General features: G+C 33.5%; 2 protein-coding genes across 6 annotated transcripts; both read left to right on the forward strand.

Moving 5' to 3' along the window:
• Positions 1-1,512: 1,512 nt before the first annotated feature.
• Positions 1,513-7,798, forward strand: LOC115986565 (malate dehydrogenase, cytoplasmic-like). 4 transcript variants are annotated; one of them, XM_031109704.1, is made up of 7 exons: positions 1,513-2,827; positions 3,492-3,653; positions 3,812-3,828; positions 5,512-5,789; positions 6,685-6,820; positions 6,915-7,026; positions 7,465-7,798. In XM_031109704.1, the coding sequence occupies exons 1-7, from the start codon at positions 2,689-2,691 to the stop codon at positions 7,563-7,565; spliced, it is 945 nt and encodes a 314-aa protein (XP_030965564.1). In that variant the 5' UTR covers positions 1,513-2,688; the 3' UTR covers positions 7,566-7,798. The 4 variants fall into 4 exon arrangements, with proteins under 4 accessions (XP_030965564.1, XP_030965562.1, XP_030965563.1 ...); XM_031109702.1 differs by having other exon boundaries at positions 3,745-3,920; positions 7,465-7,759; XM_031109705.1 differs by having other exon boundaries at positions 1,514-2,027; positions 3,745-3,920; positions 7,465-7,759.
• A 1,390-nt stretch (positions 7,799-9,188) lies between these two features.
• Positions 9,189-14,854, forward strand: LOC115986564 (malate dehydrogenase, cytoplasmic-like). Of its 2 annotated transcripts, none has more exons than XM_031109700.1 (7): positions 9,189-9,369; positions 10,318-10,476; positions 10,573-10,748; positions 11,558-11,835; positions 13,676-13,841; positions 13,973-14,084; positions 14,693-14,854. In XM_031109700.1, the coding sequence occupies exons 1-7, from the start codon at positions 9,195-9,197 to the stop codon at positions 14,785-14,787; spliced, it is 1,161 nt and encodes a 386-aa protein (XP_030965560.1). In that variant the 5' UTR covers positions 9,189-9,194; the 3' UTR covers positions 14,788-14,854. The 2 variants fall into 2 exon arrangements, with proteins under 2 accessions (XP_030965560.1, XP_030965561.1); XM_031109701.1 differs by having other exon boundaries at positions 13,703-13,841.
• Positions 14,855-15,726: the final 872 nt, after the last annotated feature.

Consider the following 15,726-nt stretch of genomic DNA (forward strand, 5'->3'; position numbering starts at 1 on the left):
CAGCTGTGAGTGGGAGGAAGTATACACCGGTAACAGGGTATACTTCCTCCCTTCCTTGGCCAAAGAGTCTGCAAATCGATTATCTTTGCTATAAGTGTGGTGCGTCCATGGATGTGAGTTTTTTAAAGCATTCTTATATATTTAATGCTTCCATGATTTTAGACTTCCCTCTTTAACGCCTCTCCATCAATCCGGTTTATTTGCCTCATGACATTAAATTTTTTAACCTTATTTTTTCAGTTTTCTTCATTAGTATAGCATTATTTCTTTTAATCTTGTTTTCATGCTTTTTCATTAATTTTTTCTTTTTCCTTCTTCGTTCTCTTTTATTGTTTCCTCCTATTCCACCCTCTCTCTCTCTCTCTCTCTCTCATTTTCCTCTTACCAACCATGTATTAGTTCTCCATCAAACCTAACAACATCATACTTTTATTTCCTTATCTTCTTTCATTTACTCTTTCCGTTGAATGACTCCTCGTGTTCCCTGCTTCCTTATTTCCAATACCTCTCTTTAAAGAGACCAAATCTTCTGTCACATTCTTCCTGTTCCACTGTTACTCCACAAATAAAAACATACCACATGTCCATCTATTGTATTAAATACTAAATTTATGTCTTCTATTATTTTAATTTCCTAAAATAAATAAATAAATAAATAACTTATCATATTTAGGTAATTGAAATAATAGAAGACATAAATTTAGCATTTAATAAAATAAAATGACTATGGCATGTTTTTATTTGTGAAGTATATAATGAAATAAGAAGAGTAGGATAAAAGATTTGGACTCCTCCTTAAATGCCTCGGAAACACAAATGATTCTCGTAAACAAACGAAAAAGGTTTACCTCCAAGCACAAATAGAAAAATGACATTGTATGTACATGACTCACTTGATTAATTGAACTAAATAAGTCATGTATAAATGTCATCTTCCTATTGATTGTTGGAGCCCCAAACAAAAACTAATATAAATATAAGGAAAACATTAAAAGCACTAGGAGTTTTAGTGTTTTACTATAATATGATGTAGTAAAACTTGTAGTCCTATAAAATTACTGTAAATACACTCAAGTTTGTTATGTTAAATCTGGCTAAAATGAAATATTCTTTTAGCAAAAATAATTTGTAAAAGATGATTAATTCTAATATATTAACTTGTATAAATTGTAAAGAAAAATAAGTCCAGACCGTTACAAATTAATTACATATCCCAACACAGGGGTGGCAAATGAAAAAATTGGGTATATAACTACCTATTTATTCATTTATAACCCGTTTATATATAAATTAATTATCCATTATCCACCAAACTATTTAATTAACTCAATATGACCAAAATATATAAATAACTGGTTAAAAACTTTAAAAACAAAAATTAAAAGGTTCACTTTTTCTGTTATTTTCTCTCATTTTCCCTTCACAAAATTAATTTCTCAACAACCAAACAAAACCACAGGGAGAGAAAAAAAAAAAAACTTTTTTCTTCTCTGTGCTACTTCATCTCCTTCAACCTCACTCTTCCACCCCCCCCCCCCCCAAAAAACTCTCTGAAACCCACCACGTTCCTCTTCCTAACCCTATCGAAATCAACAACTCCATCCCCATCCTCCACCTCCGCCACAATCGCGTTCCTTATCGCCGACAAATCGATCCAAAGCCGCGACCTCGGAGTCCACTTTTATAGAACCTTCTTGCTAAAATCCGGTGACGAGTACGCCCGCCAGAACTCCGAAAGCTTCGGCTAGAGCCTCTTCACGAAATCGATCTCCGCCGGAGGCGATTGAATCGTCGGTACAGAAAACGAAGTCGAAGCCGAGTTGAAGAAATTCTTGAGCTCTCGGTCGAACGACGTTGCTAAGTTCTTGAACGAGTTGGCTCGGTGGCGCATGAGTTGGATATCCGTGTCTGCCGAGTCACGAACCTCTCGCCAACCTTTGGATATGAAGGAGAACGCGCTCGAATTTGACGAAGAAGAAGACGACGTCGTTGCTCGATTCTCATTGTCCATGGCTGACTCTGAAAAAGCTAGGGTTTCTCTTCGTTCTTTGAAAATTTCTAGGGCTTGAAAGAATTGAATTCTCTCTCTCTCTCTCTCTGAGAAAATGTTTAGAAATCTAGAGGATAAAGTGTTTGGTTACTGAGAAAATCTGAGGGAGAGTGAGACTGAGGTCATACTGTTTATTTAAGTTTTAGATTTTAGAAGGGTTTAGTGGTTATTAGTGGGTTTATTTAATTTTAAATTTTAGATGGGTTTAGTGGCTATTAGTGAATTTCATAACGTAATTCTATATTCTTATTTTTCTCCTTAGTTTGATTCGAAAACAAACAGATGGATAGGTTATTTTCTTTCATTGGGGAGATCTCTTGTTATACTTCTGCATCCCTTATGCAAGTTGCTTTGGCATCTAAAATTAATGCCTTGTTGTAAAAGTATCTTTTTATATGCTTTGCTTTCATTCATATATTTTTTATTGACGGATCACACACACACACACATATATATGCGCTGCAAGTTAGGATTGTTTTGTGAAGAAATCTACCAAAAAACTGTTTATTGATCTGTTTGTTTTTGAGAAAATGGAGTATCTTGACTTGCTTAAGAAGGGCCTCGTTGTTTTATTTTCTATTGCTTTATTTTGAAAGCTCATTACATATATAGAACTGTTTTAGGATCTGTTTGTTTTCATGGAGTATCTTGAATTGCTTCTGAAGGGTCTCGTTGTTTTGTTTCCTATTGCTTTCTGTTGTATGCTTATTACATACAAGTGGAGCTTCCGGAAGATAGAGAAGGAGCCAACGAAAGTATTGGTCACTGGTGCTGCAGGCATGCTAGCTCAATATGATATTCTATTGGCTTTTCCTGGTCCTTGCTAGAAATATTATTATATCTCCAACTTAGATAGCTGAACCTAGAACTTTATTTATTTTTGCTGAATTTCTGAACCATATTTATCTAGATTTTATTCTAATTGACAAAAATGAATGTTCTCCTAATGTGAAACCTCAAAAGTTCCTTTTTTGCATGATTGCTTAATCCAAATATGCTTGTATGCTTGTGGATACTTGTTTTCATTTTTCCTTCTTTTGGTATCTTTAGCTCATATATACATATTTCATTTATTTCTTTTGTTAGAATAATGGTTAAATAATTACTATTTGTTTTTGAAAATGTAACGCTTAAATAATGCCACTATTTTTATTTGAAAATGAGTTTAAATTACTTTTTTGTAGATAATCTAAAGAAATCTTTCAAATTTTAACTGTTTTTCTGTTGTTATAGTCATTATTATCTTATACAATGAAGTCTTTTCCAGATTCTCCACAAAAAAAAGAAAAAAAAAATCCAAATAGTTGGAAAGAATGAGAATTGAAAGAAAAGAGTGTCTTATTATATCAAGATGACTGTTGTTGTCACTATATCAAGGACCAAGTGTATTTGATTTTCAATTGTGTAGTGTGTATCTCAAAAGTTTGATTTTGTTCAACAGGGCAAATAGGTTATGCCATCCTTCCAATGATTGCAAGGGGAGTCATGTTGGGTCCTGATCAGCCTGTGACTCTGCACTTGTTTGATAATATCAAGCAGGCAGATGAAGCCTTGAATGGGATAAAAATGGAATTGATTGATGCTGCCTTTCCTCTTCTGAAAGGTATGTCTCTTATCTTGAGAGATAATTCTAGTTAGATAGAATTATTCTCTCCCTTGAGGTTTCTTAAACTGTCATGAATATGTTTGGATAGGTGTGATTGCTACCACGGACATTGTTGAAGCTTGTAAAGATGTCAATATTGCTGTTATGCTTGGTGGATTCCCACGGAAGGAAGGTATGGAAAGGACGGATATGATGTCTAAAAATGTGTCTATGTACATGGCTCAAGCTTTGGCCTTGGGCAAGCATGCTGCTGCAGATTGCAAGGTGACCTCATAAATGCACTTGAGTGTGTAGATATGATATAACTCATATAAGATTTTAGAGACACCCACACTAGTTTACAATATTATAAGTTCACCTTATATAGATTTGTATTGTTTGTATATGTATCCTACTTTAAAAGTCATGAAATTGGATGCTCTAAGATGTTTTAAGTTTTAAAAGCGGAGACCTTTTGGTGCGGACACCATATTGGACTTATTGATGTTGATTAATGATGTAGAACATATATCATAGGCTTTCCTTAGGTAGAGAGACAAACAAAAGTTAGTGCACAAGCAATCTAGGAAGTAGAAAATTACTTGTAGAAATCATTGATGATGACCACTATGCACCCTTGACATGATAGTCACTCTACAAGTACAAAGTTCTTGTGGGTGTTTGGGGGGGGGGGAAGGGCTAGGGTTCAATTTTCCAGGAGAAAGTTTTACACACATATGTACTTAAATTATGTTAAGAGTAGAATTTCTATCTTGTATAAAAAAATTTAAAAAAAAATTCATTGGTGATGGCGATAGAATTCCCTGAAAATTATAAGGGAAACAATGCTAGGAGCTAAACTCGTCATCTCTGAGTCTCCGACCACGGCCAAAGCCAATTTTTGAGAAAACTCTTTCATTTAGTCCCTGAAATTTTCATTTTTGCCATTTTTAGTAATTTTATTCGGTTACAACTTTTCATTTAAAAGTCAAAATAATGTCCCATCTTTTTTGCAATTATCTCAGTTTTGCAATTTTTGGGTATATGTTTTCTTATTTTGTCACCTAATTTTGTACTTAATGCGAATTAGGGTTTTAGGGTGTTTTCCTAGCCATATTAGGAGTGCTTTAAGGTTTCTAAGGGTCTCCTAGCAGCCCTAGGACTGCTTCACTATTTAAACGCAATTAATAAATATTCAGACTTTTGTCTCCTAATTTTATGGTAGATTCCAATAACCATTCTTGTGAATTCAAGGCACCTAGGTTATTTTTCCTAAACAAACACATTTTGTTCCTTATTATGAACAAAACTCATTATGAGTTAATTTTTTCAGAATTTTTTTTTTTTCAGTATTTAATGTATTTGTTATGAAGTTATTTCCTTTAATTTCACTATAGAAGACAAGTTGATTATGAATAAATAAAATTTTATTGGATGTTTTTCTTCCAACGCTTGATGTTTAGTACAAGCAATCCTAGGCAGTGAACCTAGGTTCTTATCTCTGTTACTTTGCTTGGTACTAATTCCAGGCAACTGTAATTGTTGATTCCTGGGTTCTATCCCTCTTTCCATTGCTGACTTCAGGTTCTATCCTGTTTGTTTTTATTTTACTTCACAAATACACATTCCCATTGAAAATTTGGTCGTCCTGCATGACCTTTAGATTGAGATGCCCTCTTTAGGTCAAGATAATTGTGCATTTTCAAGTCTAGGTTCCAACTTATTTATGAATGTCTTTAGTGAAAACCAGATTTCTAACTATTACAAATGTTGGAATTTTTTAGTGTTTTTTTCCCTTAATCTTCATTTCCATGCAGTTAATTTTTGGACTTGATATTGTTTCATAAGTTGATGCCTTTTCATTGCTTTTATGCAGGTGCTAGTTTTTGCCAAGCCATCAAACACCAATGCACTCATCTTGAAAGAATTTGCTCCTTCAATCTCAGAGAAAAACATCACATGCCTAACACGACTTGATCATAACAGGGCATTGAGCCAAATAGCTAAGAGGCTAAAGGTTCATGCTAGTGATGTCAAGAACATAATCATTTGGGGCAATCACTCTTCAACTCATTATCCAGACGTCAATCATGCGACTTTCACCACTAAAGATGGAGAGAGACTAGTCCGAGAACATGTTGCAGACGATCATTGGTATCTCAAAATATCCAACATGTTTATTCATTTCCACTTTCACATGTTTAAATTATTTGGAGACATTGGTTGATAACCTGCATCAAACTTCCTCTGATACCATGATAATTAAACTAGTACTTCTCCTAAAAGTTTAAACTATTAAGAAATGGTAAATTTAATAATTATTTAACCATTATTATAGCATTACTTGTGTTAGAAGTATGTGGTTAAATGATTAAATTTACCATATCTTAATAGCTTAAGCTTTTTGGATAATCAGTTATTTAATATGGTATTAAGGTCTTGAGTTTGATCCCTATCACTTTACCTCTCATTTAAATTCTCACGTGTTAAGCCTTATCTATTAAAAGGTAGTTTCGGCTCACACGTGAGGGGAAGTGTTAGAAATATGTGATTAAATGATTAAATTTACCATATCTCAATAGCTTAAATTTTTTGGACAATCCGTAATTTAACAACTTGTTGCTAAGTCAAATGCATAATGTTATTAACATTCAGCATTCTGGTAGTTGTAGCTATTGCCCCCCCTTGAGATATTAGTGATTCATCATCTATGAAAACAAAATGCCCCAGTGAAATTATGCTCTCCTTAGATTATCATGCTTCTTTTAGGTAATAGCTTGGGGTGTACTGTCAAGTAGTATCTACATGCCAATTACCTAACCCAGGGATTCAAATCTTTAGGGTATTGGTATATATACACACAAGCACTTGTTTCTTGAGTCCTGTTAGGACCTGGCTTTGATATTGAAAAATTATTAAACTCCAAAGTTTTAGGTTGGCATGGGGAGTACAGTAGTGTGCATGTTTTAATTTTAGGTTGCAACCCTTTGTAGGGCCTTCATCAACTGTCCACTTTTTTTTATAAAAAAAAAAAATTTGTTTGTCATAGGTTAAAAACCGAGTTCATCAAAACCGTACAGCATCGTGGTTTAGCCATTATCAAAGCTCGGAAAGCATCAAGTGCATTGTCTGCTGCAAGTGCTGCCTGTGATCATATACGTGATTGGGTTTTTGGGACTCCCAAGGTTGATTCTTTTTCATCTCAAATGGCATTTGATCATGTAGAACTTACTTGCTTTTATATTCTTTTGTAATTTTTCCTTTGGATTTGTAATTCAGGGAACGTGGGTTTCCATGGGAGTTTGTTCTGATGGTTCTTATGGGATCGAACCTGGCCTTATTTACTCTTTTCCTGTTAGATGTGAGAATGGAAAATGGTCAATTGTGCAGGGTAAGTTCTGTGGGGCTTCTAAATGTTGTAAATGTTACGTCTTCCTTCCTTAAGTGTTGAACTTCTAATATTTCTGAAGCTACAAATCACTATAATTTGCTTAGAGGAAGATATGCTATTTGTCAATTATGTCTTAGATCTAAATAATGGTTTAGAGCAAAGGTTATTTGGAGTAGTGTGGACTATAACAATGAAATGCACAAAGCTCAGAACTCCCAGTTACTGATGAGCAATGATGATTAAAATGAGCGCTGAGAGTTATATAATTGAGGATTCATGAATGAATAATTATAATTATGAGAGCTTACTATACTTTTGTGTCTGCATTTTATATTCCAAATGTTGTGAAATAGTTCAAATTTTTTTATTTTTTTATTATTACTTGCATAAGACTACTTCAGTGCACTCAGTGTTTGGAACTTGTTTATACATTGGCAGGGCTCAAGATCGATGAGTTCTCAAGGGCAAAGATGGATGCAACGGCAAAAGAACTCATCGAGGAAGCATCATTCGCCAAGTCATGCCTCAATGAACAATGAACCCATCTTCCCTTGGAGAATGAAGAAGACTTGATAAATATATGAAAATAAAAAAGGATTTCCAATTTCTATTCTAACTTTATGTACAAATTTTCTCCATCACTTGTAAGCTTTGGAACAATAACAAAACAAGATGAGCCATTCTGATTTATCTTTTTTTCATGTGTTAACGAAAGTGTAGACGACTTCACCTAGCCCCTCCCCCAATTCAATAATCAGTTCTATGTCACTAATCACATGTTTTCATTCACTTTCTAATTAGTCATTTAAAGTTTCTATTAATTATTTCAAAAATCCTATAAAATATGAAATTTTGAAGTCATAAAAAATGCTAAAGACTAACAATTTAACTATGTTGCTTTGAGTTTAACTAACAGGACACGGCTTATGTCCTATGCATCAGTGCACTGGACACGTATTCACATCATAACATGTGTAGTGCATAGATGCACTGGCCACAAGCTTAAACTTAACTGTCATTCAATGGAAAGTCCATCAACCTATAAGACAGAAGGGTTTAAATCCAAGCGCTATATAACATTAGGATAATGAACTCAAATTTTAAAGCTTTTAGGAGGCAAAATCAAAATTACATTAATTTTTACTGTGTAAATTACAATTTAATCTAATTTATATTATCATCATATATGGGTCATACTTTTTATCAAAAAAAAAAAAAAACATATATGGGTTACACTTATTCAACTGTTCCTTTATGTGTTTTTTTTTAGAGTACCATACCCACTAAAATCTTAAACACTCGCAATTTAATGAGAAATGATATATTTACAACATTTTCTTAATATTTTTACAACAAATCCTAAGTGTGATAAGTTGATTTTGAGACATTTTTGTTATGTGACCACTTTTGGAACTCGAGTCTCTAAAAACTTTTAAAAAATATCATTTTATGATTTTTTTTGTGAAACTCGAGTACTCGAGTTTCAAAAGTGGTCACATAACAAAAATATTTCAAAATTGGGAACATAACTAATATGTTTGGGAAATTAGCCTAACACGCGCGCACACACACACTTTAAAAAAATATCATTTTATGATTTTTTTTGTGAAACTCGAGTACTCGAGTTTCAAAAGTGGTCACATAACAAAAATATTTCAAAATTGGGAACATAACTAATATGTTTGGGAAATTAGCCTAACACGCGCGCGCGCACACACACACACACAACCAAAAAAAAAAAAAAACCCTGCGTGGACTTTATTTTCAATATTTTCTCTCTTTTTTTTTTTTTTGGAAGCTTAGAAAGTGCAGGAAAATGACACAACGTGATTGTCAATAATGAGCAAAGGAAAGTAAAAGCCTCCTCTAAACTAAGTGTAGCACAACCATTTAGCTTGGTTGTGGTGCTTTGATGAAAGTGAATTTTGCATTCATCGGAACTTTCATAACTTAAATCTATATTCTTATCTTTTTCCTTAGTACGATTGGAAAACAAAAAGAAGGGTATGTTCTTTTCTTTGGATTGGGGAGAACTCTTTTACTTTTGCATCTCTTATGCTGCTATGCAATTTTCTTTAGCATCTGAAAAGCTTTGTTGTACGGACCTTTAATATCATTCATATACAAATGCATGATGCAAGTTGGGCTTGCTTTGTGAAGAAATCCAGATGGAACTGATTATTGATCTGTCTGTTTTTAGGAAAATTAAGTATCTTGAATTGCTTCACAAGGGTCACATTGTTTTGGTTTATATTGCATTGTATTGGTGGCTTATTAGATACATTTGGAGCTTCTTTAAGAGAGAGAAGGAACCAATGAAAGTGTTGGTCAAGGGTGCTACAGGCATGCAAGCTAGCTCAATCTGATATCCTATTTGGTTTATCTTGGTCCTTGCCAGAAATATTTGATTGGCCTGTTATATTATTATTTCCCCAACATCGATATAGCTGAATCTCAAAATTTTCAGTTTTCTGATTTTTTTTCTTGGCTGAAATTCTGAACCAATCATCTAAATTTTCATTCAAATTGACAAAAATGATTGTTCTCCAAATGTCAAACCTCAAAATTTCCAATTTTACATAATTGCTTAATTTAAATTTTCTTGTATGCTTGTGGATACTTGTTGTGTGATTTCTTCTTTTGGCATCTTTAGCTCATACAGATTTCATTTCCCGTTTCCTAACAATTTAAGTTTTTAGGAAAAGTGGCAACTTATCAAGTTTTCTTTGATGGGAGTGAAGGTCAAATTGACCCCAATTGCTGCGAAGTTCAATTTTCATTCAAATTTGTCCAAGTTTTCATGATTTTTGTCTCAATTGTTGTCAAAAGTTATCTAAACAGAGTATTTTAATTATTTCTCTTCAAATTTATCCTTTACTTCACTTGAAAACCATATATGTTTTCTATTTGGTTCATGACTTCCTGCAATACTGTTCTGTTATATAATTCTTCAATGAAACTGTTTAAATCTGTGGCTTTCTTTGAAAATGAGTATAAATGCCATTTCTGTAAATTATCCAAAGAAATCCTAAAAACTGTGAGTTCTTTGTTGATGTTAAATCATATTATCTTATACATTGTACTCTTCCAAATAGTTGGAAAAGAATGATAATTGAAAGAAAAGCTTGATTAATATCTGTTAAATAAAAAACATAATATCAATATGACTGTTGTTACATGTCAAGGAGCAAGTTAATTTTATTTTCAACTATATAAGTTGGCGAATTCTTTCTTCTAGACATGATAAAAGTTTGTGTATCTGTAGCTCAAAATTTTGATTTTGCTCAACAGGGCAAATAGGTTATGCCATTGTTCCAATGATTGCAAGGGGAATCATGCTGGGCCCTGATCAGCCCGTGATTCTGCACTTGCTAGATACTGAACAGACAAATGAAGCCTTGAATTCACTAAAAATGGAATTGCTTGGTTCTGCCTTTCCTCTTTTGAAACGTATGTCTCTTATCTGTGAGAGCTATATACTGAGGTAGATAGAATTATTCTTTCCCTTGAGGTTTCTTAAATCTTGTCATGAATATGTTTCAACAGAAGTAGTTGCTACCAGCGACAATGTTGAAGCTTGTAAAGATGTCAATATTGCTATTATGATTGCTGGATACTCACGAAAGGATGGTTTGGACACCAAGGATTTGATGTCTAAAAATGTATCTATTTACAAGGATGTAGCTTCGGTCTTGGAGCAGCATGCTGCTGCGGATTGCAAGGTAAGAAACCCCATAAATGTGCTTCAATGTTTAGGTATAAGATTCTTGGGACACCCATCTCCGACACTGGTTTGATTTTTTTAATATTTTTTGCTGAATGACACTGGTTTAGAATCTTATTTGTTCACATTACATAGATTTGAATTATTTGCATCTGTAGCTCCATTTACTTTAAAAGTCGTGAAATCGGATGTTCAAGATGTTTTGAAGTAAAAATACTTTCTATCCTTGTAGGTGGGATGGTACTTATCCATGCACAAAGTGCTTGAGAGTTTAGGGAAGGCGTTTGGGTTGCAAGATCAGCATCATATTAATGCATATATTTTTCACCATCTAGAAAGAAAAAAAACTTACTTCTTTTTCCAAAAAAATAAGAGATTGGTTTCAAAATGTGTCCGTTAGATCATTCTGCTTATATATGGAGGTGCAAGAAAAAATTAATAATATTATCATTAAATGTGGACACATTGTTAGCAGGAAACTTTCCAGTTATGATGATGAAAATAAAGTCCTTGGCATCAACGTTTGAAAAGAAAGGCATGGGTCCAACAACCAACGTATTGGGAATAAAAGTTATAATGAATAAAGATGCAAAACTCTTATATCAAGATTAGGAAAATTACTTGGAGAAAGGTGCTCAAATGGTTTAACATGGATGATTCCAAATTGCATCTGTCAGTAAAGGAACTATCCAACTAAATGACAATACAATTGTGCCTTTTTTAGTTTGTTTCCAACTTATTTATAATTAAAGCAAGTGAAACCAGATTTCTAAATGTTGATGCCTTTTCATTGCTTTTATTATGCAGGTGCTAGTTGTTACCAACCCAGCAAACACCAATGCACTCATCTTGAAACAGTTTGCTCCTTCAATTCCAGAGGAAAACATCACGTGTCTAACACGACTTGATCATAACATAGCATTAAGCCTAATAGCTGAGAAGGTAAAGGTTCCTGTTAGCAATGTCAAGAACATAATCATATGGGGCAATCACTATGCAAATCAATATCCGGACATCAATCATGCAACTGTCACCATAAAAAATGAAGAGAAACCTGTTAAAGAATGCATTCCTGACGATCATTGGTAGGTCAAGATATCCAACATGTTTACTTATTGCCACTTCACATGTTTAAATTATTAGCAGACATTGGTTGATAAACTACCTTTTTGACTTTCTAAGTGGGAGGTACAGCAGACATAGGGGTTAGAACTTAGAACTCAGGCCATTTACTCTAATGCTATAATAAACTAGCACTTTATCCCAAAAACTTAAAATATTAGAAAATGATGAATTGAATTATTTAACCATTATTCTAGCATAGCTGATTGCTAATTCTTATTAACAATCATAATTTTGGTAATTGTAGGAATCCCTCTCCTGTTAAAAGTCTTTGGTTGTATTTGATATGCATTTGCGCCTATTCATCTCTGCAGTATGTTCAAAAAATAAACTGTTGCATCTTCATGGGCTACGATAGCCAAAGAAAATGTTAAAGATGCTGTGACCTAACAGTCGTTGTTACACCTTGAAGAATGTGAAATTTGATGAAGCATCTTCGTGGCGGTAAAAAGAGATTGCATCATTGCCAATCTCAAGGGAGATGAAAGATAACATGATTCAGAGGATGGGGGGAGCAATCAGAGAAAGATCAGTTTACAGAAACTGATATGAAAACGTTTTGAAGATGAAGGTGAGCCACAGTCTAGAGAAGTAACTCAAAGTCCTTGGCAAACTAGTGTACAACCACAGGATACTAGAGGAGGATTGATCTAGAATAGAAAAGGAAGAAATCCCATAACTACAAAAGGTCGACAAGGTAACAAAAACTTTATTCCAAGTGTGCAAATGCAGCAATTGCAGAGGATAACAACATAAAAGAGCTGTCAACATATGAATAAGCATCTCAAAGTGAAGAATGTATAAAAGCAATGGAAGAAAAAATTCACATACTAAAGAAGGATCAAACTTGAGACATTGTGCTAAAGCCCAAGGATGTGAAACTCATTTCTTGCAAATGGGTGTTAAAGGTAAGACTCATGCATATGGATTGGTAGGGAGATACAAGGCTCAACTCATAGTTTGAGGATTCTCTCGATAATATGGGCTAGACTATAATGAAATGTTTAGCCCAGTTGCAAAGACAACCATTGTACGTGTCGTGTTAGCACTTAAAAAGAAGTAAATCTTGGAAGCTATGGCAGGCGGATGTAAAGAATGCTTTCCTGCATGGAATATTGGATTGAGAAATAAAATTAAATAACCAAAAGGATTTGAGAGCAAAGTCCAACCAAACTTTGTACGTAAGTTAAGGAAAGCTCTTTAGATTTAACGAGTGCTAAAGGCATGGTATGGTAAGATTGCAGAAGTCTAATTTAGAAGTTTTTCTTTGGGTACTTTTATCACTTGTTGCTCCCTTTTACTCAGTACCCTCTTCAAGATAAGTAGCGATTGATCATCTATGAAGACAAAAAGTGCCCCAGGGAAATTATGGTTCTCCTCAAGTTATCATTCATATTTTAGGCAATAGTCTATCAACTAGTTTGTACATGTTAGAATTATGGTTAAATGATTAAAAATAACATTTCTTAATAGCTTAAACTTTTAATAAAATTGGTAATTTATCATAGTATCAAAACAAATGGTTAGGAGTTCGGACACTGTCTCCACTTTATATTCTGTTTAAAAAGTTAAAACTTGTCCCCAAGGATCCCAATCTTTTTTTATACTTGACCTGGTCTTGAACCCTGTTAGGACCTAGCTTTGACATTGAAGAGTTATTAAACTCCAACGTTTTAGGTTGAAGTAGGGTACAGTAGTTTCCATGTTGAAATTTTAGGTTGCAACCCTTTGCTGGGTGATGTTGCCAATCTTCACATCTCTATGCATCCTGGTCTTCTATTTACTTCGCTTCACTCCCAATAGGTCTCCGTTTTTTTTCGTTTGTCATAGGTTAAAAACCGAGTTCATCACCAATGTGCAGCAGCGTGGCGCAGCCTGGAACAGATCTCAGAAAGCAACAAACAGTGCATTGTCTTGTGCAAGTGCGGCTTGTGATCATATACATGATTGGGTTTACGGGACTCCCAAGGTTGATTCTCCTTCATCTCAAATAGCATTTGATCATGCAGAACTTATTTGCTTTTATATTCTGTTTTTTTATTTTATTTTATTTTATTTGTTATTAACTTTTGTAATTTTCCCTTTGTCTTTGGAATTCAGGGAAAATGGGTTTCCATGGGAGTGTATTCTGATGGTTCTTATGGGATCCCAAAGGATATTATTTACTCTTTTCCTGTTAAATGTGAGAAAGGGAAATGGTCAATTGTGCAGGGTAAGTTCCGTGGCTTCTATATTTTGTAAATGTTACATCTTCTTTCCTTGAGAGTTGAACTTTTACTTCCAGTGTTTCAGAAGCTAGAAATCACTAAAACCTGCATGGAGGAATATATGTTGTTTGTCAATTATTTCTTAGATCTAAGTAATGGTTTTAGCAAACGTGTGTAGTTGTTAAAGAGAGAAGGATATATTTTTTGAATACTATGAACTAAAACAATGAATGCACAGAGCTCAGAGCTCCCATTCACCAATGAGCAATCAATGATGATTAAATCAATTCTTCTAAAAAAAATGATGATTAAAGCGAGGCTGAGTACTATAATTGAAGATTCATGAATGAGTATTTATAACTATGAGAACCTACTGCACTTTTGTGTCAACATTTTTTATTCCAAAATGTTTGTGAAATGGTCCAGATTTTATGTTATTACTTGCTTCAGTGCCTCAATGTTGTCAAGGAGCCTTATAGCTCAACTAGCACTTTTTGGTGTTTTCAATTGAAACATTCAAGGTTCAAATTCCTTCTCTCCTATTATAACTATCAAATCAATAGGAAGAAAAAAAAGTGCATTCAATGTTTGGAACTTATTTATGCAATGGCAGGGCTCACAATCGATGCGCTTACGAGGGAAAAGATGGATTTAGCAGCAAAAGATCTCGAGGAAGAAATATCAATGGCCAAGTCATGCCTGGACTAACAATGAACCCATCTTTTCTTGGAGAATAATGAAGAAGACTCAATAAATACATGAAGAAAAAAAAAAAGGAGTTCCAATTTCCATTCTTACTTTATGTACAACTTTTAACTGTTGGTTACTAGCTTAGGAAAAATGGCATAACAAGATGTGTCATTGTGATTTTATTTATTTAAAAGTCGCAGATCCACGTGATATGTGAAAATATATAATTATTTGGAAATGTGGTATAATGTATAATTTATTCTCTAAATTTTATTATAAATAATTTTTTCTCCCTAAAAATTAAACAATTTCTAAAAGTAATTTCTATCTCTCTATTTTTACAAATATATGGTTTTATTATTTTTTGTGTTTTTTGAAGTGGTCCATATTTTTCTAACTATTATTATTATACATTATATTTTCCTAATTTCTTTTGGTACAACCAAAATTTTTAAGTTTCAAATTTCTCATTCTCTTAAGGAGATTATCATGATAACCAAAACTTATCATATAATTACAACTGAGATTACTCAAATAATTTATAGGCACATTTAAATATATAGCCATGAAGATTGTGTTTTGATATAAACTAAAATTCTCACTTCCAAACAATGGGCCGAATGGACCAAAGTGGACAAAATGGATGGAAGTGAACTGAATGGAACCAAATGGACTAAAGTAGACCAAATGGATCAAGCGGACTGAATTAGATCGAATGGACTGAAGCGGACTAAAATGGACCCAATGGATTGAAATACTACACTACAATGATGTGGCTCAATAGTAGCGTATAAATGCTATATTTCAGCTTTTTAAATATTATATATGGGTCCCGTTAATGGATACCCTTAGGCCATTTGTTAATAAACAATTTTAGAAAAGTTTTGATACCATTTTCATTGGAAATATAAAAAACTGTCAAAACAATTAATTGTTTTTTTTTTTTTAATTTTCCAT

Source organism: Quercus lobata, chromosome 4, assembly GCF_001633185.2.
Source record: "Quercus lobata isolate SW786 chromosome 4, ValleyOak3.0 Primary Assembly, whole genome shotgun sequence".
NCBI classification, from domain to species: domain Eukaryota; kingdom Viridiplantae; phylum Streptophyta; class Magnoliopsida; order Fagales; family Fagaceae; genus Quercus; species Quercus lobata.